The 25,115-nt window shown below is 48.7% G+C and overlaps 9 protein-coding genes and 1 non-coding gene across 10 annotated transcripts; 6 read left to right on the forward strand and 4 right to left on the reverse strand.

The window, feature by feature from the left end:
• Nucleotides 1-4,247: 4,247 nt before the first annotated feature.
• On the forward strand, nt 4,248-5,183 carry DFJ58DRAFT_802186 (uncharacterized protein; the record flags this gene model as incomplete). Its single annotated transcript, XM_041390918.1, is given in 6 exon segments — nt 4,248-4,325; nt 4,457-4,544; nt 4,632-4,832; nt 4,846-4,848; nt 4,890-4,898; nt 4,941-5,183. Coding segments are annotated over 2 exon segments (258 nt in total), but the record flags the coding sequence as incomplete, so codon positions are not given.
• Nucleotides 5,184-7,025: 1,842 nt separating this feature from the next.
• On the forward strand, nt 7,026-7,641 carry DFJ58DRAFT_25103 (uncharacterized protein). The gene is made up of 3 exons (XM_041379470.1): nt 7,026-7,289; nt 7,352-7,509; nt 7,566-7,641. Exons 1-2 carry the CDS (start codon nt 7,175-7,177, stop codon nt 7,501-7,503), a joined length of 267 nt encoding a protein of 88 aa, XP_041240783.1. The 5' UTR covers nt 7,026-7,174; the 3' UTR covers nt 7,504-7,509; nt 7,566-7,641.
• Nucleotides 7,642-7,831: 190 nt separating this feature from the next.
• Nucleotides 7,832-8,318, reverse strand: DFJ58DRAFT_802201 (uncharacterized protein; the record flags this gene model as incomplete). The annotated part of the gene is given in 2 exon segments (XM_041390919.1): nt 7,832-7,986; nt 7,997-8,318. Coding segments are annotated over 2 exon segments (338 nt in total), but the record flags the coding sequence as incomplete, so codon positions are not given.
• Nucleotides 8,319-10,316, reverse strand: DFJ58DRAFT_802202 (ATPase). Its single transcript, XM_041390920.1, has 9 exons — nt 10,162-10,316; nt 10,080-10,102; nt 10,001-10,024; nt 9,853-9,949; nt 9,740-9,793; nt 9,304-9,685; nt 9,098-9,254; nt 8,868-9,047; nt 8,319-8,817 (listed from the first exon to the last, which is right to left on the reverse strand). Exons 1-9 carry the CDS (start codon nt 10,202-10,204, stop codon nt 8,524-8,526), a joined length of 1,254 nt encoding a protein of 417 aa, XP_041240785.1. The 5' UTR covers nt 10,205-10,316; the 3' UTR covers nt 8,319-8,523.
• Nucleotides 10,317-10,715: 399 nt separating this feature from the next.
• DFJ58DRAFT_t116 lies at nt 10,716-10,797 on the reverse strand. The gene has a single exon. It is a non-coding gene; the product is annotated as a tRNA-Phe (tRNA).
• Nucleotides 10,798-10,873: 76 nt separating this feature from the next.
• Nucleotides 10,874-12,878, forward strand: DFJ58DRAFT_802204 (FMN-dependent alpha-hydroxy acid dehydrogenase). The gene is made up of 6 exons (XM_041390921.1): nt 10,874-11,355; nt 11,411-11,535; nt 11,592-11,803; nt 11,862-12,279; nt 12,332-12,563; nt 12,616-12,878. The coding sequence occupies exons 1-6, from the start codon at nt 11,220-11,222 to the stop codon at nt 12,783-12,785; spliced, it is 1,293 nt and encodes a 430-aa protein (XP_041240786.1). The 5' UTR covers nt 10,874-11,219; the 3' UTR covers nt 12,786-12,878.
• A 596-nt stretch (nt 12,879-13,474) lies between these two features.
• On the reverse strand, nt 13,475-15,673 carry DFJ58DRAFT_802209 (mannosyltransferase). The gene is made up of 6 exons (XM_041390922.1): nt 15,399-15,673; nt 15,037-15,344; nt 14,794-14,983; nt 14,344-14,667; nt 13,988-14,288; nt 13,475-13,928 (listed from the first exon to the last, which is right to left on the reverse strand). The coding sequence occupies exons 1-6, from the start codon at nt 15,578-15,580 to the stop codon at nt 13,671-13,673; spliced, it is 1,563 nt and encodes a 520-aa protein (XP_041240787.1). The 5' UTR covers nt 15,581-15,673; the 3' UTR covers nt 13,475-13,670.
• A 124-nt stretch (nt 15,674-15,797) lies between these two features.
• Nucleotides 15,798-18,000, forward strand: DFJ58DRAFT_843963 (uncharacterized protein; the record flags this gene model as incomplete). Its single annotated transcript, XM_041393028.1, has 8 exons — nt 15,798-16,038; nt 16,072-16,131; nt 16,179-16,205; nt 16,509-16,595; nt 16,721-17,256; nt 17,582-17,619; nt 17,721-17,777; nt 17,844-18,000. The coding sequence occupies 8 exons, from the start codon at nt 15,798-15,800 to the stop codon at nt 17,998-18,000; spliced, it is 1,203 nt and encodes a 400-aa protein (XP_041240788.1).
• A 340-nt stretch (nt 18,001-18,340) lies between these two features.
• DFJ58DRAFT_25285 (uncharacterized protein) lies at nt 18,341-20,216 on the forward strand. Its single transcript, XM_041379485.1, has 2 exons — nt 18,341-18,522; nt 18,585-20,216. Exon 2 carries the CDS (start codon nt 18,590-18,592, stop codon nt 20,189-20,191), a length of 1,602 nt encoding a protein of 533 aa, XP_041240789.1. The 5' UTR covers nt 18,341-18,522; nt 18,585-18,589; the 3' UTR covers nt 20,192-20,216.
• A 1,737-nt stretch (nt 20,217-21,953) lies between these two features.
• Nucleotides 21,954-23,910, forward strand: DFJ58DRAFT_731152 (WD40-repeat-containing domain protein; the record flags this gene model as incomplete). The annotated part of the gene is made up of 6 exons (XM_041386001.1): nt 21,954-22,062; nt 22,105-22,492; nt 22,565-22,715; nt 22,769-22,846; nt 23,028-23,510; nt 23,563-23,910. The coding sequence occupies 6 exons, from the start codon at nt 21,954-21,956 to the stop codon at nt 23,908-23,910; spliced, it is 1,557 nt and encodes a 518-aa protein (XP_041240790.1).
• Nucleotides 23,911-25,115: the final 1,205 nt, after the last annotated feature.

Below are 25,115 nucleotides of genomic sequence, written 5' to 3' on the forward strand. Positions count from 1 at the left end.
ACGGTTAAAGACGTGCTATTTAGGGCGTACTTCTTGTTTCCGAGTCGGGAGCATTTTCTAACTTGGAGAGCATGATTTTGAAGGCCTTGATGGCTTCATCGCATCGGTGTGCACCATGAAGTGCCGCATGCTTCAACTGATATCCTAAGTAAGATGAGGGGTTGAGTTCGATGACCTGCGTATCACCGAAATGAGCGATGAATACGAGACGATAGCTGTTATCGCACCTTTTCTGCGTCAAGGAGTGCATCATCCCATAGCATTTTTCTCGACCTTGCCTTACTACGGTTCGCATAGGCGGTATCTGTTGCAAAATCGAAGTCGATTGCCGCAGAGTAAAGCTCGATAGCCCCGTCATAATTACCCGCAGCTAGGGCAGCATCTCCGCTCGCAGCGAGGTCAGTCAACCCGGCGGTAGCATAGAGCATCCTACCATCTTGCTTGAAAGCTAAGTGAAATGGGGTTGAGAATTATACCAGGTTGGCATCACGAAGACTTGCCAGTGGACCAATCAAGGCAGCGTGTTTTCGTAGCCTCATCAGCCGTATCCATCATGTTTCGGTATGCTTTGATGGCTTCCGGGCGTCTACCTACCCGAAAGAGCGTATGACACCAATTCTGGTGAGCAGTTCGCCACAAGGACTTGAGGTCCCACCCGAATAGCTAGAAAGGGTAGCAAACGTGAAAAAAATGATTTCCAGTTGCATTGCAATCAACCTACCACCACAAAGACATCATATGTAGAATGGATGGCCGCCATAGACGAGAAACGAATATTGTTGACAGCGGAAGTGAAGTGGCCAACCGCTTTATCGTAACGTGCGTCGTCCAGTGCATTCATTCCCACTTGGACGTGTAGATAAGCCTGAAGTACGAGGTTCGCAAAATCAGTATCGACGCATGAATCTGAAGTTAATTGCATCAGGAGCACTCACTTCCACGATACCACAGGCAAGAGAATTCGGATTGGGACGAGTGGTAGCTAGCTGTTGGACGCGCAGAATTGCTTCATCATGTTGATTTGCATTGAAAAGGGCGATGGCCTGACAGCTGTCATGTAAGTGGCGAGTACATGAGACATAATCAACGTACCTTAATCAAGAGTAGAAGACGAGTTTTATTCAAGTCTGTGTCCACGTACATGAAAGCTAGGTCAAATGCTTTCATCGCATCCTGGAATTGTCGTTTTCCACAGCGGGCGATGCCCTCGGAGATACAGCCCATCAAGGATGGCTGGATACTGATGCTCTATGTCGCCATATGAATTAGTCTATTAAAAAGGTCACGACGGAACGGTGCATCTCACTCTGAGCGCATCATCAAGTGCGCAGTCCCAGTCTGAGTTTCTTGCCTTTACAAACGAGCGATTTGCATAAGAGTCGTAGTTGTTGCTATCAGCGTTGATCTCTTGTGTTAACAGTCGGTCAGCAGTGGGCAAGTCCCCGCTTATGCATGCATCGCGGGCTGTCGTGTTGATGGTGAGGAACTGTATCACGCATGGTGAGATTATGTGGTAAAAGAGAAGGCTGGAAACAAGCCTTGCATGCCCGGTCCTCGAGAATGTCCTCTAACAAAGGTACTGCCCACTTTAAGATCATAAAATCTGCTCCTCCGCTGAGAATATGCTTGCCATCCACGGAGAAGGTGACACGATACACCACATTGGTGTGCTGGAATGTGGCGATATTTTGTCCATCCGAAAGCCGCCAAAGGCGAACTTGGTGGTCTTGAGATACGGACGCGAGCAAGGTGCCCATAGGGTTCAAGGCAATCATCTCGACATGGCTGGTATGGCCTTTCCAGGGTTTACCGATCTGGTTCCATGTCGATGAATCCCAGACCCGTATGGTGGGATCATGTACATCGCCAGCCGAGATAAGCTGTTTGCCGTCAAGCGTCCACGCGACTGAAATATGTCCTCCAGGGTGAAACTTTGCGATGCATTCCCTCTTGCCTGGATTCCATATTTGGATATTTGACATAGTTGCCAAGGCAACATATTGGCCAGACGGCGAATACCGAACACAGCGAATCCAAGCGCCACAATTGATTGGATTTCCATGCACCTGCCATGTTTTTGTATTCCAGAGCACTATTGTGCCGTCGCCTAAGCCACTCGCCAGCAATGTTTTGTCTGGGGAAAAGTCCAGCGAGTAGATTGGGCTGGAGTGCACTTTGATGGGTTGGGTGATGGATTCGCCGTCTCTGTTCCAGATGATGAGCTCTCCACCTTCATCACCACTTGCTATGAATTGCCCGTCACTTGATACTGCAAGTGTTCGTACTTCGAAGCGAAGCCCTCCCATTTTCTTCAATACAACACCGTCTTCTGAGTCCCACAGACGAAGCGTCTTGTCGAACGAGGCCGTTACCATCCGGCGTCTATCGGGGAAGACTGCGATTCCCGTAACCCAATATTCATGACCTTTAAATGTTTGACTGGGCGTGGTAATTTGAATGGCGGGCTTTTCTGCCTCTGTCATCCTGCTCGAGGTGGTGCTGAGCACAACTTGCTGGGGAGCTTGTGGGTGTCTTGATCCAGGTGCGTGTACCGGGCCTTTTTGTGCTTTAAGCTTCACAGCCAGGACACGAGGCCTGAAACTTTTCTTTATGTAATTTGCAACCATGTAACTATAAATCCAGGGTCAGCCTCGCTCTCTTCATCTAGCTAGTCCATCATGTCCATTCATTCGATTCTACTGCCTACACCATCCTGGACGTACGGTCAGAGAGTCGACACCACTCCTCGGAAAAGACTGGCTCGCAGGCTAATCTGCAGGGCGGAAAGTCTATAACACAGCAGAAACAGACAAGGCGTACGTACTCTTCGACCTGTTGTTCAGCCCCAATCGTGCTCGCGATCAACAGCGATGTCTACAAGCTCTTGATTTCAAGCATCGTATCGCATTCGTGCCCACGATCAGCGAGGAGGGCGTAGAGAACTTGGCACCGTCCAGGCATGCTTACCTGACTTGCATCTAGCCAGTTAATTATGGGCTAACTACCAGGTGTTCAGGTGCAAATAAAAGCATCCCGCGTCAAGGAATGCGCTACCGGTTGTCCTTGTATGTCTAAGTTTAAGTCACGAATTAAATGGATCTAAGTGAGAGAAAGCGTCTAGGGGCATCTCACAATATAACACATGAATGTAGCATAAACCTACAACAATAATCGGTACTCAGTCCTGATGAAAGGCGTGATAGTATCCATGATTAATCTTGTCTGTCCCGTCCTCCCTGTTTGCTCTCCTCGTCGCTGCGCCGATCATCTCGTAGGTGACCACGAAGCCCTTCTCGAAACTGAGCTTGAGCACTGGGCGTCAACAGATTTTGTTTATTTATTTTGAATTCATCATGGGCGGCAGATTTCACGTTCTACCACTGAAGCCGTCGCGCCTCGCCGCGATACCAGGTTCCACGAATTATCCTTTCGTCGGACGGTCACCTGCTTTAGTGGTCAAGGTGAAATCACTGGGGAACTGCTGTGCAAATGAATAAAGCGCATGAGGGAGCAAGCTAGACGAAACACTTTGACGCAGTACAGGACCCCTTGCATCATTGTCCACTGACATTATTACGGGCGCTTCGTGGCGCAGAGTCTCTTGCAAGAGCTTGTCCATGATTGCAAAAAAAAACGTGATGTTTGTCTCAAGTTTCAAGGCAAGGCGTTCATGGCATCCTCTGTCTCTGCCTCTTCACCGCCTATGTCTCTCCCCTCATCTCCGATTTCTGGGGACTACCTCTCTACCGGACAAAACCACCTCAACCCCAAAAGAACCTTTAGACGAGAGAAATCGCCATAAGAACTCTCCGTCTTCCGATTATAATCCGGAAGACATCTGCCGCGGGGAAGGCAACTCGATTCACTCGACGACCATGGTAATCAATTTAATTCATACCGTCCGTCTATCTAACAGTTCACTCGCACAGCTTTCTCGGACATCCACCGCATCCTTCACCGCTACACCTCACATCCAATCTAGTACCGATCCCGTCTTCCTAGCTAGACTCAACCTCTGGCGCCCCACGCAAATAAGACGAATTTCGCATCAGGGTACAAACGTGTTACCCACCTGGCCAGTACTTAGTCGATGTCCCGTGTACCCGGGCCTGCAGGGCTTGTCTCGTTTTCTTGGTTATCCGTCTCGAAATTCTAAAGTAACACAAGAAAATATCCAAATACTATTGCAAATTCATATTGAACGTATGCAAGAACACTATGTCCCGATGGCAACCTGGCTCCCAAACTTAATCCTCGCTGAGCGCTGATGATACCACGTCTGTACTTGCTACTAGTGAGATGTACATTTCAGTGAAGAAACGTCAGAGGATGCTTATAGTGGTCCGCAGTGGTTCAGGGCTAATTTGGGTTTTGCCAATCACTAGCGTTTCTCGTGTCACCTATCGGCGTTACGGTAGGCCGTATACAACAACAGGTCGGGATTGCACATTACCAGCGTTTCCCAGTGTTCTTCTGCAAGGGGAATATCGGGGACACTCGGAGCAAGTTAAGTCAGAAATCTGCTGGCAGTTCAAATATCGTCTGTTTGAAGGGAATTTAGGTGGACAGGTTCTGCACAGAACACCATTCAATACAAAAAAAGAAAGCTGTCCACCCACCGTCCCCTTCAGCTTGTTTTCTTATTTTTGGGATTCTATATCACATCTCACAAATAATGCGCCTCTCCTTCATCCTCGTGGTTGTTGCTGCTTTCAACTTTACAGTGTCTACGCCCGTCGATGATGAACCATCCCGTGGTCACAAGTACTCCTACCAACCTGACCGCCGCCAGGAGGCTTGAAATGCCAAGCAGTAGAATATGACCTCACCCATGTGAGCAGGAGTACTACTCTTCATCCAACCCCATGACTCACCGGCGTAGTAGATCACAATCATATGCCTGTGTGTTGAACCTGTCCCGTCGCCACAAGCCAACTAACATCCACCAATAGCAACTACTAGATTCATCTCATTATCGTTGAAGGGTGCATCTAAAACGGCCGCCGGCGGGAACGGCAGACTGATGGGGGCATGCCTCCCATTGGCAGGGCATTCGTGCACCTGTGACTCCCACGTATTGCCTCTAATTAGATGTGATTATAAATATGGCTAGTAAAATGACAGACTTACAGCGCTTCCAAGCCTCCTTCAATATCTCTTGGATAAAGCGTGACTTATTGCAACACCGGCAACACCGCGCCTCTAGGACCAGGCAAAACTCAAACTCTGGGCGCCTGAGGGCGCCCTAGCTAAGCTACGACAATATTCCTGACAATGTTGCCTCATCTCATTCGTCAGCCTCGCCATTGTAATTAACCACCACAACATCACCTATTGAATAGCCTGTAGTATCATTCCTTGCACGACCCGATCTGACTCGTCAAAATAAAAAGCATTTCTCTTGAGCACTTCAACTTCCTTGATGCTCTGAACTTCCTCAGTCCCTTTCAATTCTTCAAGAGCTGCAAATTCGCAGCAAGTCGTCAGGCAAGATACTCTCTGGACCAGCAAGAAGGGCTTTCATGTTTTCTTGATTCAAACTGTGTTATCAGGGATCTAAATTACATCTCCGCGAGTCTCGGATACACTGGAGTTTTCTGCCAGGTTCTGAGGAATGCGTATACAGTACACTATCTCATACATAACGTCGGGACCCCCATCGACCCTATGCATTATGAGATTTTGCATTAGTGCATATGTCACACTTGACAAATTGTGACACCGTGCGGTAGAGCATCGCCGGCACAAGTACATACTACATATCTAACGAAAGTAAGCATCTATTGTAGTCTGTGTTGAGTGTAGAAGCTCCTCGCGTCGCAGCTCAACCCTCAGCACGGAAAAGACGGATCTGTTTTCAACAATTCAAGTGGAAGTGTTGCATCAGTGTTTCCAAACTGAAGGCAAGCCCTTTCGAGCCGCTGACACAGCGCAATGTTTCTGCGTGGGAAACCTCTGGCATGGCTCGATCACTGAGAGTGAGGTTATGACGTGCTGTGTGCACTGTAGCTGGTTGCTGAAGTTACCGGAGTATTTTTAACCTTGAGTTTTTTTGCTGTCTCTGGTATGGTGGGGGACACTGGGGGTGTATCTCGAGATTTGCGTTTCCGAGCAGACTCGGACATGGTGGATGGTAATTGAATCAAGGTTGGTGACTTAGCAATAATATTAATGTAGCATGAATAAAATGCATAATCTGACCCGAACAAGCATCACCGATATGACTCAACCGGCCAAAAATGCTATCTCATAATGCATAATGGTCCCACAGGCTTATGCATTATGGTTCAATTTCTCACTGGCCCACGGTGGGACCTTCCGAAGTCGATGCATTATGAGATAGTGTACTGTATATATCTTCAACCACATATCTTGCATGGGGGTCATACAATCAAGTATCTTCTTATGCTGCCCGACCACGGAACAGAAAGATAAGCGCTGAACTCCTGTTGACCTCTCGAAACTCACAGGTTTGGTCCTTTGTATACCCTTCATCGAACTTGCTAGTATCGGCACTCCCGTCCTGCAAATGAAATCAACATCTTTCCTTCGTACTCGAATCGGCGAGCCTACTACTAGTACGATGGTGGGATACAACTATCCCGACTTTCTCCGAAACCTCAGTCACTGGTGACTGGGTCAGCTCAAGCTGGGCCTAAATAAGCTTGAATTTTGCAAAGCCCAAGCCGGCAGCTCAAGCCGTGGCTTCTCCCAGTAGTGAGCGCAGCGAGTCAAAGTGTATTTACTTGACTGATATTGTCATCTGTTTGACGTTAGTACCACACCTTTCTAATTCTGCCGAGACCATGCGCCACTGACCACCTGCCAGCACACACATAGCGTTTGCTAGCGCCCGCAACGTCACTTCGCAGCATCCAGCACCCCAAAGCCGCGGCTTTCGCCCGTCTTGGGCTCACGGGTTAGGTTTGAAATCTAGTGAGTGACTGCAAATCTGAAAATTGGGTGAGTAAATCATCATCGTCGTCATGGAGAAGTGCATCCAGCACATTATTTGAAGCGTTCATGACGTACCTTCAAGAGGATGATATCACAGAGCATGAGCTGGCATCTGTTTATCCAGCAATGCAGGCACATGCAGATTGGCTGCCCTCATACTCACTGCGCATAAAAGCCAACGTAGCGTTTGACTCAGAGGACATGGTCAGTTTCAGGGATGATATTCACCTCACTCACCACCATGATCATATCTTTCGCAGCGATGGCTGGCGTAGCTATCGCATCTGACAGCCTGACAATAACACCAATGGGTCTACCCTGCGACACCCCTAGTAAGCACTTCTGCGGTCCACGTGCAGACCTTGGGCTGCGTGCTTACGACTAGTATCCGCAGATCAAGCGGAGTGCTCGACGGGCATCAAAATTTGGAACAACGACAACGATTTCATGTATTTTTGCGGACCTTCAAGCACAATTGTTTACTACGAGGCATGTTCGTGTAAAAATTGCTGTTACATAGATGTCCTGGGGAACTACCAGTGTTGAGCCTTGGTGAGCTTGTCGTTCCCCACTGCCTTTGGAGTCCGAGTGTTGATGTGCTCGCTTAGCCTGATATATGCAAGACTCTGGGCGTGAAGAAGTGGTGCGATGTAATGTCAATCATATGACATACATTAACTTGATGTGTCCGTCGAGAATAAGCAAGACGTTATCGAGCTTCATAACGCAGTAGATGATACCATTCGCGTGGAAAATTTACAAAACATGAAGAACCCCCGATGCGTGAAACTTGGCTTGGCGGAACCAGAACTGCTTGCACTGGATGTGCAACATGAGGTCGATGCCAAGAACATACACCATGCCGAGATGCATGCACGTGTCAGTCTGGAAACACGAGTGCAAGCCAGGCAGGAAGGAGTGTCGTTCGCGAATGGCAGCAAGAATACTCGTTTCCCCTGGATTAGACATACCTCTCGGCTTCAGTCGTCATCGATGACAATCTTATTGAGCGTCTTGATGCCATACAACCTCATTCAATTCTTGATCAGAACAACCATGATCTTGAATTCGTCCAAACCGACTTTGCGCTTGCGACTTGAGAGTCGCTGCGCCGGAGGTGCATATTGGGACTCAGGAAGAGGTTGCATCGCCAAACCCGGCTGTGGGGGCCCAAGACTTCGTACTCTTCTTGCTCCTGGTACCGATGGTGAGGGAGGTAACAACGGTTCATTGGGGTAAGCAGGGGGCAAGAACCCGAGCACCTGGAGGAGGACGAGCAGGAACATGGGACGGCGGCTGACACTGATAATAGTAATAGTCAACACCATTCTGCGCCGCCTCACTTTGCTTGGAGGCGCGGCCTCTCAGGAGATTACAGGATACCTACCGTGCTGCGACAATAGCCTGCATGATGAAGGTAATCCTGCAATACCCAATCTGATTGTTTCTCTCGTATCAATTTTCTCAAAGTGGAGATGATCAGTTATGTCTACTCTATATGATAATAATCAGTGCTACTCAATAATCGATGCAGGCGATGAAGCTTGCGGCGTAATGAATGGTGTGTCATGTGTCGTCACTGCTCTCGTCTTTTAATGTCGATTGATCATCGCCGTCAAGTACTGTCGATTCGTCGTCAGTCTGTAATCTTGACTCATTATCACTCTCGTACTCGGAAACCTCATCGATAATCAGAGATTCCTTCCTTGCAAGATCCTTGTCTGTTTGTGGACTCGGTTCTGGATGAGTGTTGACGAATGCTTGTAATGATATGGGTTCATCCTCTGGATCGGGTGGCTGGAGCGTCGATCCCTCCGCTTCGTAGAAATCGGTGAGGGTGAGCGAACGCATGTTGAAGCCCTGATATGTCCAGTTGGCGAGGTTCACGAATTATGTCTCAAAAAGCGTACCTCTTTCTCGACCTTCGTCAACGCTTCTTCATCGTGCTCCATGGCGCGCATACATTCCCTCACTGGGACCATCGCAGCGTTGCGGCATAATTCGCGCAAATCAGAACCAGAGAAACCTGTTGTCTGAGAAGCAAGGATGCGCAAGGAAAGATTAGGGTCCAATTTCGTGTCCTTGAGCATCTGATGGAGTTCAGAGCAAGCAATGTTACATCAGTGATGTAAACACATACTAGGGATAGAATTTTGAATCTCTGTTCTGCATCTGGAAGAGCCACAGCGAACCGCTTCGGCATGCGCCGTAAAATTGCTGGGTCAATATCACCTGGTCTGTTCGTCGCGCCCAGCACTAGTATCCTGTCAGGGCCTGACGTCAAACCATCCCATGAACTAAGCATCCGAGATCAGTCAAAGATCGACCAGAAAATGGATTGCTCACGTCATGAATTCTGCCTTCATCATACCCATGACCTCGTGGTCATCTCCACGGCGTTCCCTCAGGAAGGAGTCGATCTCATCGACAAATATGATCGCAGGTTGGACCTTCCGTGCGAGGCTGAACAGACCTGCGACTAGCTTGTTAGACTCACCGAACCACTTATTTGTGAGTGTTGATGCGGGAACGTTAATGAATGTTGCGCCAGATTCTTTGGCCAGCGCACGTGCGAGCATAGTCTTCCCGCATCCCGGAGGTCCGTAGAGTAAAACTCCTTTTGGGGCTCCAAGAAGGGGAGAGGCCGAAGTGAAAAGGGTGGGATGGATTAAAGGATAGATTATAGTTTCACGGAGAGATGATACGATTAGCTCCAGACCCCCGATGTCTAAGAAATGTTGGTTGGCATGGGAAATTCATTTGCAAATTACGGCGGACTAACCCTGAAATCGGACGGTGATTTCGTCTGGGTGTACGACCTCCTTTGATATCGCTCCTGCATGAAGTTCCAGAGGTCAGCAGGAAGCGGTGCGTAGCCGAGGAGGTTACGCGCACTCTCATACTCATCCAGCTTGAGGTTCTTTTGTCCGATGAGCTTCTTGATTGCCTCAGCACTCTTTGTTGTGAGGTTGTCACTCCGTTTGAAGTACCACTACAAGGATGTTAACTCTGCTTGCCGGAAAATTCCATGACGGCGACGTACGCGAATAGCACAGTAAACCGCTGCCTAATGCGGATCCTCAGCTCACGAGAGCAAAATGGTTAGCAAAATGAATAATCACCTGGGAAGCTAGGAATAGAGCAACTGCAAGCATATCAGCATAGTAAGCAGTATTTGTGAACGAAAGCAGCGGTAAAACATACCATCCAGGATTATGAAGCGTCTCGTATTCAGGGGAGATGTCATCGAAGAAGAAAGTTCGATTTTCTATCTGCAGTCAAAAAGCAGACACCCGTGCCCACAACTTTTCAGGAGAATGTGTGATGACTGGCAGCTGCAGCGTGGTCGGGTAATCACAGATCCATATTGTGTTGTTTGTATGTGTTTGACAAGAGCTTTAGAATTCAATAGAGCCAAACTTCATTGGGTTGGTCAGATGCCTTACTGAATGGTATTAATACGAGCACTGATTTTGGTCCCTACATATTGTGGCTGGTCGCTAGCGCTGTCTTACGAACTCATCTGAGAACTACTCAAATCTCGCTTTAAATTTATTGATATGCAGATTGTTTGCCGAGTTTGGCCTAGTACGGCAAAAATCAATCTTCGCCACGGAGGCTTAATGAGTAGTCCAAGTCCAAGCTCCAAGATTGCATATGCTAGGTGCCTCATAGGTTAACGTTAACTTTCATCGTCCCTCTGCAGCCAGGCTGACTGTGGCCACTATCGTACTTGGACCAAAGGAAAGCAAAAAACATGCCAGGACCGTGGATTGAACACGGGACCTCCAGAAAACATCGCACTTCAGTCTGTTGCTCTCCCAGCTGAGCTATCCCGGCTACGAATGCAACGAGCCTATTTGACAGTTATATTTCGATGTACACCTTATCTAGGTGTCAGTGCGGTGGCAAATACAATACATAGTTGCTACAACTACGTGGACATCCGTTGGCGAAGCCTGCTGAAGTCAGTCCAACGTTCTCCGAATCAGACGGCCCCCACGGCAAGCGGAAGAACGGGTCCACTCCGGAAATATAAACATGATTCGACAAGAAAATATCTCGTAAGTGGAAAATTGGAAATCATGTGGTCTGCCAGGGTCTGTCCAGTGATAACTTCTGTTATCGGACAGAATTGAATACTTCTGTCAATCCCCGTCACGTTCCTCAGCCACGTCGGCTTTTCGGGCAGGTTGAAGCTGCCTTAAATAAGGCACCCTGACCACTCTGGTCTTCCCAGACTCTCTTATCGCACCCCCACCATGACAACCATACAATTAACTCGATGGACGAAATACTTTGGTGATATCTATGGAAATGCAAAGCCACCTGTTCTAGGCTCTTTCGCAGTGAAAGAGATAGAGGACAAATCCCGGGAGGTAATGAAAGACCATCTCCGTGAGTGTTATCATCCGTTCAAGTCGCAACTCTTGATTCGAACGAGGGGAGCTAGCGGCATACATGTACACGTTTGGGAGTGCGGGAACGTGCTCGACGGCCGCTGCAAATAGGCGTGCGTTCGACCGGTGGAAAATCGTCCCTGCAATGCTCAAGGATTGTACTAATCGAAGTGTCGAAGTGAGTATTTATGAGCGTGTGACACCCCTATCTAATGTATTTCTGCGTCTGGGTAGACAACGATTTTTGGAGAGAAGTTCCACGCACCTCTTTTCGTTGCGCCCGTAGGTGTACAGGGTATCTTGCATGCAGACGGAGAACTCGCAACTGCAAGGGCTGCCGCTGCCTGCGGGATCCCTTACATTATGAGCTCGGCATCATCCCGGTCGATTGAGGATATTGCAAAGGCAAACGGGCCTGATGGTCAGCGGTGGTATCAGCTCTACTGGTATGTCTAATCTCGTATCACCATCCCCCTTATCATAACTCGGCTCCGAACACCTCAGGCCGCGCACGGATGAGATAACAATATCCCTTCTCAACCGTGCCAAAGCTGCAGGCTTCACTGCGCTCGTGATCACGCTCGATACCATGCTCTTGGGTTGGCGTCCACACGACCTTGATACTCACTACATACCTTTCTTGTACGGTGTCGGCATCCAGGTTGGCTTGTCCGACCCCGTGTTCATGAAGCGCTCTGGGTACGAACCTGTGCACGAGACCACCAAGTTCCCTTTCGAGCCAGAGAAGATCAGAAACGCGGCGTTGAACGCGGGTGATGCGAATGCCAAGAAGGCAATGAAATTGGGCAAGGACTGGCTCGCAGAAACCAACTCAGGTCTTTTCAGGTCCTGGGAGGATCTACAATTTATCAAGGATCACTGGGACGGGCCTATCATTTTGAAGGGAATTCAACGAGTGTCGGCAAGTTCATGTCTTTCAATTCAATGACGACTTGTGACAATGTTTGCAACAGGATGCGGAGAAGGCTATTGAGATGGGCATTCACGGGATCATTGTGTCTAACCACGGTGGACGGCAGGTGGACGGTGCCATTGGCTCCTTGGATGCATTAGCCAAGATCATGCGCTCGCCGAAGGTCCTTGGTGCGCAGACGAAAGGCGACCTGACAGTGCTATTCGACTCTGGTATTCGCACAGGCAGTGATGTCATCAAGGCAATAGCAATGGGTGCCCAGGGCGTCCTCAGTACGTGTCATGGCTTTTCTACAGTAGTAACTTTTTTACTAAAGAATTCTAGTCGCTCGTCCATACATGTACGGTCTTTCCATTGCCGGACAAGCGGGAGTCGAGCAGATTTTGATGCAAACCGTGACTGATATGCATCTCACGATGGGTCTCTGCGGGTACAGTGATGTTAATGACATCATTGGGAAGCGGGAAGAACTTCTCGAACTCGTAGATGATTGAACGGCAAGCTGCATTGCAAATTGACACATCATTTGTCCTAGAAGACTGTATTATGGACTATGTATTCCAAATGGCATCGAGAAGTTCATCAAAGCAGGAAAGTAAACTCGCCCCGAAAGTTTGTCAAAACGCAAAACACCCTTTAGATCCCGGCTTCTCCCGTGATAAACAAGAAGCCGTCATCTCCAGTCGTTGCACATGATCTAGATTAAAACTGCATTCATTACAAAAGCAAGCGCTTGTACACGACATTGGCACTACAGCTGACCATGCCCCAAATAGGTCTGTTCTGACATCCATTGAAAGTAGCTGCATAAGCGAGTCTTAAAGGAAACTGCTTGCGATTCACTAGCACTGTCCAGGTCGAGCGATAGTGGTGATTAAATGAAAAAAGTCATCCGTGGAATAAAGAAGCTTTCGAGGTTGTTGAGCATTTGGACTTCGACGAATCGACGATGGAAATATTCAATTAACCTTCAGATCCAATCGATGGGGAGGAATTCCCGGCTCAGGAGTCAGTGAGCATGGTTGGTGTCTGACTGGGTCAGATAAGTGCGTGGTCTTAAGATATTCGAACTTAAGTATAGACTACATTCGATTGGCAATCTTTCCATGATGGGTCTACACTCACAGTAATTGTCCAGAATTTTATCATTGAGGATCAGTGCTCATGCTTGATACGTAAAACGTCGAGTGGCAGGTTCAAGATAATAAGTAGTGATGATTATTTACTAGCTAATTGGAATACATGAAGACCATAAACTTCGAATGAAGACCATAAATTTACATGAAGACCATAAAATATAAACTATTGATAGATAATAAAGAGTAGTGATTATTATTTACTGATAAGTTTGCGAATACACGAAGAGCATAAACTATAAACTATTGTACCCATCCTTTCCAAGCAGCTTCCCAACCCTCCACGAAGCACTCCTCGGCGAATGCGCTTACAGCCCACGTACGTGCACGCATCCTCATCGCTTGCTCCTCCGACTTATCCATGCTCAACACTGTGTGCATGGCGTTCGCGAAGCTCTGCGAATCGAGTGCATGGAATCCGGTTGCTTCACCGTTCAGAGGCACAACAATATCATGAAGTGGACCACCGGAAGCGTGTGTCACAGGAATCACACCTGCAGCCTAGTTTCGTCACAGGTAAGTTGCACAGAACAGATATAGGTGAAACAGGGAATCTGCACCATGAATTCAACGACGTTTATTCCAAAATGTTCGTCCACCATCGTGCTGAGCCCGATGCTCGCCATTGCGAGCCAGCCGAGCATCTCGGGGTAGCTTGCGTTGACGATGAACTGGATATGAGGGGTAATCTTGAGTTCTTCTGCGAGATCTCTAAGGGACTGCACACGCGCGTGGTCGTCCGCGTTACGTGCACCACCCAGTAGGAAAAGTTTCACAGAAGAGGAGCCAGAAGTATATGATGGGTGATCGGCCAACAGCTGCGCAAAAGCGCGAAGTTGAGCAGGGTGATCTTTCTCTGGCCTTTATAAGTAACACTTGAGCTCCAGCAATGAATGAAAAGTGGAATGAAAATAACCTGAATTGTGCGATACTCAGTATGATTCTTTCCCTCTTGTCCAACGGGAATTGTGACATCTCGCGGGTATCACATGGTGGGTAGACAATTTTGGCCTCTCGTTTCTTGCTTGCTGACTCGGTGTGTAGTTTTCTTGACCTCTTGAACATAGTCGCAAAGAGAAGAAGAGCAAAAAGGGGGTTAAAAAAGTGCATGGCGTTCATGATGGGGTCAGAGTGCGAGAGTATTGCATCGACATGATTCTTTGTCCAGCTGGAGTTGGCCATAATGAAGGAAGGGCGAGAGAGTGCCAGGGAGTAGTGATACATTAAGAAACGGTAATACCTATGGGAGAAATTGTTATGATAAGTGACATCGCAACGCCAAAGTCACAAACCAAATCACAGCAGGGGACAAAATTCTGAAAGGAGCAAGAATACAAGAGGTGGAAGGTGGATCACTTGTACTCACCACATCTTCCCGCGGCTCAATACCAACGAGCCTGCGACATCTCCACGGTTGGTATGACCCACCTGTCTGGCCTTTACACGGGCCAACATGTCCGTACTGATTGTCGGATAATGTACATATGCACCCATAGGTATGGAGCCCTTAGTAATCCACGCAACTACATGGAATGTAAAAGCGTAACCCATGCTGTCTAGGCGGTATGAGCATCGATAACCCTACAGCATCCAAAACAGGTAGGCCTACCAATGTATAAGTCTGGGATGACTTGGGCTAAAGCTTCCCAAGCGAGAATCATGGACCCAAGACTCTGGCCAAGAAGTGTAAAACGTGGCCAGGCAGCATCCTCCACTAAGCGTCTCTTCTTTAGGAAGACGAAATGCAAAGATTTCGGGTCAAGGGAGATATCAAAGCGTGCTTCGACTTGAGCTATTATTTGTTCTTTGGTCACGTCGACGTCTCCAGTATATACTAATGAGACGCAATTAGGATGTGCACGTTGGGTGGCTGCTATAGCGGTCCAGAGGACACGTTCACCTCCCCCACCTGCATTGCTACAAGAATCTCACGAGTCAAACATCACCCAGTTCTTGGTGGAAAAAACCTACCAGTAGGGATGGAAGAAACCGATAAATTGGGGGTTTGATGTGGTGGGGATGCCAAGGGTCTTGATAATGGCATGGCGAGCTTGTGCTGAGTGTCTGGCAAGTTTATTTGTGTAAGCAGTAAAAATGATGATACCAAGAAGGCCTGTTAGAAGAAGGCACAGCAGAGCAATAGCGGAAGCCATGTGCAAGTACTGTATGGTCTGCTCTGAGGCTCGCCTCGCTGAGATGGCAAGAGCCAAAAACAATGTGCCCCGCAAGTCCCGCAGGACTACCGTATTATAATCGACACAGCCACCTCACTCTAGTACAGTAGTACTCCACCATACATGTCCCGTTTAAGTCTCTCCCGTTTCCAAGGCAATGGCAACTTGAATCAACTTTATTTACTTATTCGCACTCATGGCTGCCACTCATCCGCGTCACATAGCCTACTTGCGGGGCAGTGCGGGGCCCGATAGTACGAGCTTATGTGTTCCCCATCCGGCAGAACATTATCGTTATTCTAGAATGATGCATGTCCAAACTGAACCAAACCACCAAACCCTCGTAGACAGGAACCGCAGTCGGCCCAAAGTCTACCCACACAAGATCATGATGAGTTTCTATCTCAGTTGGCCAGTGGCTGCACAGCAATTTCAAGGTGAGCTATAGAATTTCTTTTTTACTCTCATAGCTTATTATCATAGGTCTCGCTTGGCTGCTCCTGTGAGCCTCACGAACCGCATGGCCATATGTAAGGTCCTCTACATTTCCTGCGCGAAATTCGCTGTTAACCGACAGCAGTGGTAGTTACACGGAAATACTCGGGTGAGTGACTTTCGCCCTCGAGTAAGAGTCTACTAAGTTCCCATGTAAAGTTTAAGGCTTTGGGTAGCATAGCTATGCAAACATCGTAGCCGGTCTACCAATCAAGAAGCTTGGTTCAGCGCTGGCAGATGAGCGCTCTCTACCATCTTCGTACCTTCTTATATATCTAAACCGCCACGACAACTCTTTGGATTTTTCCGTTCACTGTCTTCCACCTGCTACGTCCTTCCCGTGCCATCTAGTACATATCATCATCTATGGCTCCTCTCGTTATCATAATCCAACCTATCAAGTCATTCCCAGCACCCAGGTCTGGGAATATTGTCGCCCGCAGTTACCAGTCCGGGTCTATGGACCATCATACCATGATTGATGTCATCGTCATGATCGGTTAGTTTGCGTTCCTCCAATCCTTTAGCAACGAATAGGGTCAATTTCAAAGCCTCTATGCCCATTGTCATTCCTCCTTTGACCCGTGACTCTTGTACTTCATGATACTGACAACGTCTCAACAGTGATATTCGTTGCACTCCTTCTATCACTCTCTGTCTTGGCATGGTTCCGACCTACATCGCTGAGCTCACTCCGCGCAATTCCCATCCTTGGTACTTCTGTGCCCGTCGCCAACACAGCCATGCCTATGCGTTCAACTGCGACTCCTGGGCGCGGCATTGGCTACTCCAGACAGATAGTGGTGTCGTCCTTATTCCACAACTGGTGGACGCGTGCATCCCATAATGGTATTATTCGGATTGTCACGAATGCTGCGCACCATGAACAAACTCTAGTTCATGTTGCTCAATTACCCCACACCCCATCGACAGTTACGGGTACAGAGTTCTCTACTCGCTCACCGAGCTTCACCACTTTTGCATCCACTTCTGTATCGGGGGCACCCAGCATCGTCAACACGTTCGTTAACAGTGAAGCCGTAGAGCTTCAGGTGCTTGGTGGCAGTAAAACCCCGAGCACACCCTCATTAGCAGTAGCCGACGATGTGGATAACCAAATTGTTGTGCTACCTGCTACAGAGCTCATCGCCCGCGTAGACGTGGGCACAGTGCCTGAGGCACCTGATTCATCCTGAATGCTTTACCGTTGATTGCTACAACGGCAGAAGTTAATATCGCAGAGGTCGACGAGGCAGTAAGGGGGTGTTTCGTGATGAGCCGGACCAAGTGCACCCTAATTTTGGGTTCCACGCGCAAGGCAGCGAAAGTGGGGATGGGACTGGAGTCTGGGCCGAGGTGATACATAAGAAACCTGTGTCCGTTGTTCTGGAATTTGGGATCCATAGTCGTATACTTATATAATAAGATATCCACCTTGCGCACGTTGATGTTTTCGAGTAGAATATACCGAACACCGCCCTGTAGCCTAGTGTGCTATGTCAGAGCCTCAGGACACTGCCTCGGTGTGTACACTAGTGAATGGAAAGTTCTTTGATACGCACAGCACACTACAGCAGGACGGGTTTTACAATTCCACACGTTGCTTGACGTCAATTGTTTGTAGACATAAGTATGATATCGCCAGTGGTGCGGCCGAAGTTCCCGACGTGGTTATTCTCGGGTGTGTGAAGCACCACATGCCTCGAGAAGATTGAGTACTGAACTTGTACTAAACATTTATGTCCAGCATATTGGACGTACGAATAGGATGTCTGATACTTGAACGGTCCCTAGCTAGGACTTGGGAATTGCCAAGCACCACTAATGCCCCACAAAGCACGAACGTTCGTGCATCGATATCGGTATTGCAAGAAAACGAAAGCTCCGAGCACTCGAGCTTGTAAATGATGGTAAAACATCATCAGAAGACGAATTAATAACGGGTGGAGCGAACTTCCGAAGGTACCGAGGAGCCAGTCTGGCCAATTAGAGTTGTCGGAGTAAGGTCCTACTATGAGAACGATGATATATTAGCTCGATGTCGATTGGGCACTTAAAATTTGCTCCACTGAGGCTGTGGATCAGAGGTGGTACGCTGGCTTGACGCTGACCGAGGAGATTGACGAGTAACTCCGAGTCAGGCTGAGGTATGTATTAGGCGAGCAGTTGAAATTCGAAGTTGATGAAGGATTTCTAGGCGAGTTTCGTAATGGTTTTTGAAGCGACAATCAACCGGAAATTTTCGCGAACCGAGCGTTCGTTCTAACTCCTCAGAGACCTATGGCCTATTCGCTAGAAGGGACCGTCTTTCGGGTTCCCTCACCTATAAAGGTCTGGCTAAGGGAGCTCTAGAGGGTTTGAACGAAAGTTCCTAATAACCTCAGGGTAGTCCCATTGTTGCCTAGCGGTGGTGAACCTCCGGGTGGGTGAGTCTCTTATTCTGGACGTATTAGCCATACCTATGCTTACCTTGGTTCTTCTTCAATAGTCGTGATGGCTAGCTCTCGTGTCGTTCCGCTCTCGGATGACATACTCCTTATGATCTTCAAGCTGGCGCGCGAAGAAGACCAAGTTACCTTCAACAATTATCTCCAGAGAGAAAATGCTCTCATAGGCAGACATTGGGACGATTGGGGAGAAGAATTTGATTGTGATTATGAGCGGTGGCAATTCGAGCTAGCAGATGTTCTTGGCGCTGGTAACATCGATGACTCTCCACCCCGATCAACGCTCTTGAAAGCTATGGGTGTGTGCAAGCATTGGTACTCGCTCTTATACCAGACTCCATCGATGTGGACCGTGCTGGAAATCTCCTTCCGCGAAGGTGCTGCAGCTCTCGAACACGCGCGGACGTTTCTCCAGCGTAGCGGGTCATGTCTCGTCCAAATCACACTTCTTTGGGACGATCCCACTTGGATTGTGCCAGTCCACAAGGATGAAATCGCGAGTGGTGGAGGACTACCACCCCCATCGCGTGAAGAAATCATGGACGGTGTTTATCTTGGCTTGGTCATTCAGGAGCTGTATGCCCATGTGCACCGTTGGCGCGAGTTTACGCTCAGGACGACCTCCATTACCCATACATATCAAGCGCTTTCGTTGATGTCACGCCCGTCCATCCATCGTGCCAATAGACTAGAAAAACTGCATCTCCAATTCATACACAATCCACGTCATGTGACTCACCATGTCAACGAACCATCGCTTTTCCCTGGTTCAATGCCTCCCATTCGCGATCTTCTTCTTTTTGGCATAAGTTGGGCCTGGCCATCATCGTCCATGCTGTCGTCTAATCTCGTGGACCTGCGGATCCATTATGGTGGCCTCATGAATGAGGACGGCACAAATCCACGCACGGGTCCTGAAGCAAAAATGTTGTGGCAGCTCCTTGGCGCCCTCGTCAACCTCCGGACTCTGGCGCTCGAGGTGGATTTTGAATCCTTTGATGATGCAGACACCATCGAGTTGCCTCGTCTACATAGCCTGACTATCAAGTCGGGCTCGATGACATCCTGGGCCGTGGAATTTCTCGGCCACGCTCAAATGCCTGATCTCCGGATCTTAACCTTGTGTGTAACTACGGAGGATTCTGACAGTGTTGAAGGTATCCTTGACGGCGTATTGATCGAGCTTACTGATTCTGAGGACTCTGAAAATCCTCTGGAGCTGGATGAACTCCATCTCTTTAATTTTGCAGATCCAGATTCTGAGCTCCTCCATCGCCTGTACACCCAGATGCCCACGCTCAAAACTTTGACTTTGGGACCAGGGGCGAATGCCAAGTTCAATCTCTCCCTCGCGATGGGACTGCTCCCTACACCCAATGGAACCGGACTACCGGATCTCCCTCTCCCTGGACTTCAGACATTAGTCGTGTTTGATATTCCAAAACAACTCGTACGGCGCATCGTACTAGAACGACAGTCGCTCGCTGGTCCGTTGGAGGAGCTTTACTGTCGTTACCGTGGGGGCCATGAGGATGAGGGTGTCCCAGATGATTGGCAACATCAAGTCGAGAAATACTATTGTATTGGTCGCCCGAAGTCTGCCCGTTACACTGACGTGGTTGCCAAGCAGTGGTCATATTCAATCTAGCACCTCGTTCACTTACCATGTACTTAAGGTGTCGAAAAAGTTAACCCTACTCAATTTGCTGCCAAACTCATCTCACATATGGACACGTTAGCAAGTAAGCTCATTCGGAGCTCATCAATCACTGGCAGTGACGGGTAGGATCTTCGCAGTTGCAATTTCATTTGTCCTGGCTAGCAAGGACGGATCCCTGAACATGACCACCGCATCAATTATGGAAACTCAAGCGTGCTTGCAGAATACCGGCACAGAGAGCGGGGTATACGTACTACTAGGCAAAGTTGTGCAATACCAAGATGCCTTTCGAGAATGATCAAGTTGAAACAACATGGAGTAATCTAATCTGCACCTGTGTCAGTCTTCTCAGAACCGGGATTTGCATGCACAGAGTTCCGTGCGACATTTGCTGCCTCTAGAATGTGTGCACTTCGGGGAACTGGCTAGGTCAGTCATCTTCTTTGGCAGCTTTCATGCTAATAGTTGTAATATGGTCACAATCCACCCCGGCTTATCCGAGATTTCGAGAATATGAACAAGGCAAGCTCTCATAGGTGTCAGAATACGGCATCTGGTGACGACATGCTGTATAGCTGTAAAGATTTTTTTAAGAGGCACAATGTCTGCAAGGCAGCCGAAACTATCTGACCCCAAGCTGACGGCACATAGTGCGGTATTTAAGCCACGAATTGATAAGAGCGCTAACTCTCCAGGGAGAAATGCATTTTATGCATATCATTGCCAGATTAGACAGTTATGTAGACTTCGATGATACACAATACCTACTAAAGCTCCCTGGTGGTTTGTGCGGGAGTCGAACCCGCGAGCATTTCTGGCTTAAGGCCGGCGACCGCTGGTGTGCAGTCCCAGGTTTGGAGGCATGTCCACGTAAGTCATCCACATCCCAGCTGCGAAGATTTGGCGGCATCGGAATCGAAATAGGCCAGAAGAGACTTGTAAGATGGAGAGGAAATGCCGTTCGCCATCGAACTTTCTCGTCGTCATGGAAGTAGTCCATCAGAGATAGGAAATATGCATGTGCACCTGGCGCTAGTCACAGACCTGAGCATCTACACAGCAATTAGGCAGCGAAGCGAACACGAGGATAACACATGGAACGCACCTTGTTAAAAGACGGCATAAATGGATAGATGCCCAACTTCCTCAACTGTTATCCAAACGCCCACCGAACGCTGTGATTTGAGCACTGGGCTTGTCTGAACTTCTCGTGAGTGATACTTTGGGCTCTTCCCACCTGCTTACCAGCGACTTTGGGATATCTGCGCATTCTCCAATACGCAACTCTTGTATATACAGTGCGGAAATTAGCTTCTGGGTGAGGACCAGATTCCTATAAGCAGGCTGTCTGGTGAGCGATGGCTTGTGCACCTTTATTAGCGAGAGCTGAAGTTGAGGAAGATAGGCAGGTCGACTCACCAGCAATATTTGTCGTTGCCAGAAAACTTGTTTTAATTCTAAGATCCTGGCGGGCTTCTCTCGCATAGATCCGGTATACTTGAGACCTCCCCGCGCCGACTATGTCTTCCAAGACAAATACGAAGCAACAGACACGAGTAGTTGCACCCTGTCAGACGATGCGAGGTCAAACCGACAGGGTAAAATGTGCTGTGCACCTGCCTGGGAGACGAAGCGTCATCACATGTTCGTTTGATGGCTCAATTCGACTATGGGACCTGGAGAGTGGCGCACAGATAGGTGAGGACTGGCGAGATGAAGGTGATAAGAAAACAGGGGTGTACAAAATGGCATGTCTCCAAACGGGAAGACTGTTGTCAGCGGAAGTATCGATGGGAAAGTGAGGTTGTGGAATGTCGAGACAGGAAAGATCGTTGCAAGATGGATAGGGCACACTGAGGGTGTGTTGTCAGTTTGCTGGAGTGCTGATGGTGATCGAGTAGGGAGCGGATCCTGGGATAGGACAGCAAGAGTGTGGAATGTCAAGAGCGGAGAAACAATCCTGGAAATCAAGACCGGGCACAACTTTGTGTGGGCAGTGATTTACTCGCCTGACCAAACAAAGATTGCTACAGGAGGATACAAGGAGAGCGCAGTAAAAATCTGGGATGCCGAGACGAGCGAGCTGCTCGCCACACCGTGCTTGCACGATTACACAGTTTGGAGCTTGGCTTGGACGTCGGATGGAAACAAGCTTATATCCGCGTCAAAAGGCCCAATTAGGATATTCGACACAGCCACTTGGAATCAGATCCCCATCCTGGAGGGTCACACAGCGGCAAGCTGGGTTTCCGGTATCTCCTTGTCTCAGAACAACCGTCCTCCTTGCGAGTGCATCAGATGACTGAAACAGCGCGTTTATGGAATCTTGACACTAATCTCCAAGTCGGACCATCCCTTCAGCATAGGAGCAAGGTACAATGTGACCGCTTTGTCCGCTGATGGAAAAGTTCTAGTCACTGGTTGCATGGATAATAATGTGTACTTGTGGGATGTTCAAGCAATCCTTAAAGAAGCTGACATTAAAGACCAACTGCCCCCTGGTACTGATGTTGTGAGTGTCAACATACCTACCCGCTCTTCCTCACTGACATTATCTGTTGATAGGCACCAAAAGACCAGAAGGGCGAGCCAGGAATAGAGCATACCCCCCGCTCCTCAATCGGTGACAAGTCATTTTTGGAGGTACGTGACGTATTTCCAAGCCTTCCATTCATCAAATAACAGCAACATTGTAGGCTGACTGCCACGCGATGTCACGATGGGTTTGGGGGGTCTCGATGGACTTTCACCACGGTTTTTTGACGGCATGGAAGCCGATGATGATGTGCGTCATTAGTATTTCTATTGATGAGTTCGTGTTCAGAATTGTTCTCAGTCCTCCCAAACGGGCGGTACCCACCTCATTCCTCTCCGAGTGCACTCCTCACTCGCCTTGCCTCGCTTCTCCACCGCTTTCGACCTAATAACGCCGAAGCGACCGGACTTCCGCAACCCCCGACGCCTTCGATGTTACATCCGCGGGTGCTCCTGGGCCACCTGTCCTCACTCCTTTCACCGCTCTCCGCCCCAAAATGATGAAGCAAACGAACCTCAGCAAACCTCCACACCTTCAGGGTTAGATCTACATGCATTATTCGCTCATCTGTCCTCACTTTTGCCCCGCTCTCGACTGAACGAAGAAACCGAACCTCGTCCCACAACGCCTTTGAGTTCACGTCCCGATGCACTCGTCGACTTCCTGTCCTCACTCTTCCGCGCTCAACATCGTACCAGCGAAGAACTCGAACTCCCGCAACGCACTATTCATCCTCATGTTGTCGAAGTACCTGCGATGCGGGACAGGGAGGTATGTCTTTCTCTAATGTATCGATTTCTGGTGTTTGATGATTTTTATGCAGGTGTTGTATGTTTCTCCACAACCGCCACCACATCGTCCAAACACTCAGCGTGCTGGTAATACGGTACCAGGTGCAAGACCTGCGTATTCACTACCTGTCCGAATGTTGGCTCATCTCGGGCTTGTTCTCTGCTGCAAGTTTCCTCGACACCCTGATGGCAATGCACACTCAACGCAGGAGCAGCAAGGTCAATCGCAAGGTCCAGTCCAGACCCAGGCTCCGTCGCCGCAAACCCAGGCTCCGTTACCGCAAACCCAGGCTCCTTCACCGCAAACCCAGGGCTCCGTCACCGCAGACTCAGCCTGCCGTCCCGTTGGCGTCGACGTCCGTGGTACTTACTGCTCCTGATACTCGTACTACGCCGACACGTACAACAACCATGTAGCTGCGGCCCCTTCCATTGCGGATTCGTTTCGTACTTCTTCTCTGCTGTGCATCTCCCCCCACCAGAACACGCCACCGACTACCTTGCGATGTTGACCCATCCCGGAGTACCTCACCATCGTCTGGATCTCAAACAGAACTGCATTTGCACCATTCAATGAAATCTCTTGGTAGCAAAATGATTAGTCAATCTAAACGCGTGGGTGCGCGTGATTGCGCTGCATCGTCAGTTCGTTGAAGTTCAATACATTCGAAAGCTACTGCATCCCCCGTATCAACTTTGTGTTCCATCGAAACCGTTCGTGGCGGACAGCGATTCGAGGACTGTTTCCTTTGCGAGCCGCTTATGTAACTACATTTAATGGTTGTCAAAGATTGGCGCTAGCATGCGGACCGTGCTCGACCTTCGAACAGATCCCTTTGCTCACGATCAACAAGTTGTGCACAGCGTTGTCGGAGGTGAGAATACGAAGACACAGTGTATCTATTTGCAAAGACGAGCAGAGGACAAGACTGCTATTAGATACTGTATTTCCTGAGTTGCTACTGTAAACACAATGCATCGTCGAAGAGCGGACCGAAGGGGTGTTCGTAGAAACTCAAGTAAGGCCGGCGAACACTGGCAGATAGCGAAGTATACTAGGCAAAGCTTTGCAATAGCAAGACCTTCAAGAATGATCAAGTTAAAACATCGTGGAGTAATCTAATCTGCACCATAACCATTGGTGTCAGTAACAACAGCTTCCTAGAAGTGTAACTCCTGAATCGGAATTTGCATGTACAGAAAGTCCCGCGCAATGTCTGCTGCCTCTAGAATGCGTACAGTTGAGGGAATTGCTAGGTCAGTCCTCTTCTTGGCAGCCTTAACGATAATAGTTGTAATGCGATCACAATCCGTCCCGGCTTGTCGAGATTAGGAGAGCAATGCAAGGCGTCAGAATTGGCATCCGATGATGGCATGCTGCGCAGCTCGCCGACATGCTGAAGATTTGGCGAGCATCGGATTGGAAATAGGCTAGAAGAAACTTATGAAATGGAGAGGAATGCCGTTCGCTGTCGAACTTTCTCACCGTCATCGAAGTAGTTCGTAAGACCTGGCGCTAGTCACAGACCTGTGCCCTTAATCTACACAGCAATTAGACGGTGAAGCGAACACGAGGATAACACAT

This window comes from Suillus subalutaceus, assembly GCF_016647625.1.
Source record: "Suillus subalutaceus strain FC151 chromosome Unknown DFJ58scaffold_100, whole genome shotgun sequence".
Taxonomy (NCBI): domain Eukaryota; kingdom Fungi; phylum Basidiomycota; class Agaricomycetes; order Boletales; family Suillaceae; genus Suillus; species Suillus subalutaceus.

What these genes read in the sequence shown, in the direction of transcription:
- DFJ58DRAFT_802209 (XM_041390922.1), bottom strand. Translation starts at nt 15,580, where the DNA reads ATGGCTTCCGCTATTGCTCTGCTGTGCCTTCTTCTAACAGGCCTTCTT. An exon ending in TTGAGCCGCGGGAAGATGTG is followed by an intron (nt 14,668 to 14,793) that starts GTGAGTACAAGT and finishes TTTCTCCCATAG; the next exon opens with GTATTACCGTTTCTTAATGT. An exon ending in CTGAGTATCGCACAATTCAG is followed by an intron (nt 14,289 to 14,343) that starts GTTATTTTCATT and finishes TTACTTATAAAG; the next exon opens with GCCAGAGAAAGATCACCCTG.
- DFJ58DRAFT_802202 (XM_041390920.1), bottom strand. Translation starts at nt 10,204, where the DNA reads ATGACATCTCCCCTGAATACGAGACGCTTCATAATCCTGGATG. An exon ending in AATCACCGTCCGATTTCAGG is followed by an intron (nt 9,686 to 9,739) that starts GTTAGTCCGCCG and finishes AACATTTCTTAG; the next exon opens with ACATCGGGGGTCTGGAGCTA. An exon ending in ATGAAGGCAGAATTCATGAC is followed by an intron (nt 9,255 to 9,303) that starts GTGAGCAATCCA and finishes TCGGATGCTTAG; the next exon opens with TTCATGGGATGGTTTGACGT.
- DFJ58DRAFT_25103 (XM_041379470.1), top strand. Translation starts at nt 7,175, where the DNA reads ATGATATTCACCTCACTCACCACCATGATCATATCTTTCGCAGCGATG. An exon ending in TCTACCCTGCGACACCCCTA is followed by an intron (nt 7,290 to 7,351) that starts GTAAGCACTTCT and finishes TAGTATCCGCAG; the next exon opens with ATCAAGCGGAGTGCTCGACG.
- DFJ58DRAFT_25285 (XM_041379485.1), top strand. Translation starts at nt 18,590, where the DNA reads ATGGCTAGCTCTCGTGTCGTTCCGCTCTCGGATGACATACTCCTTATG.
- DFJ58DRAFT_802204 (XM_041390921.1), top strand. Translation starts at nt 11,220, where the DNA reads ATGACAACCATACAATTAACTCGATGGACGAAATACTTTGGTGATATC. An exon ending in AGGGAATTCAACGAGTGTCG is followed by an intron (nt 12,280 to 12,331) that starts GCAAGTTCATGT and finishes TGTTTGCAACAG; the next exon opens with GATGCGGAGAAGGCTATTGA. An exon ending in GGGTGCCCAGGGCGTCCTCA is followed by an intron (nt 12,564 to 12,615) that starts GTACGTGTCATG and finishes AAAGAATTCTAG; the next exon opens with TCGCTCGTCCATACATGTAC.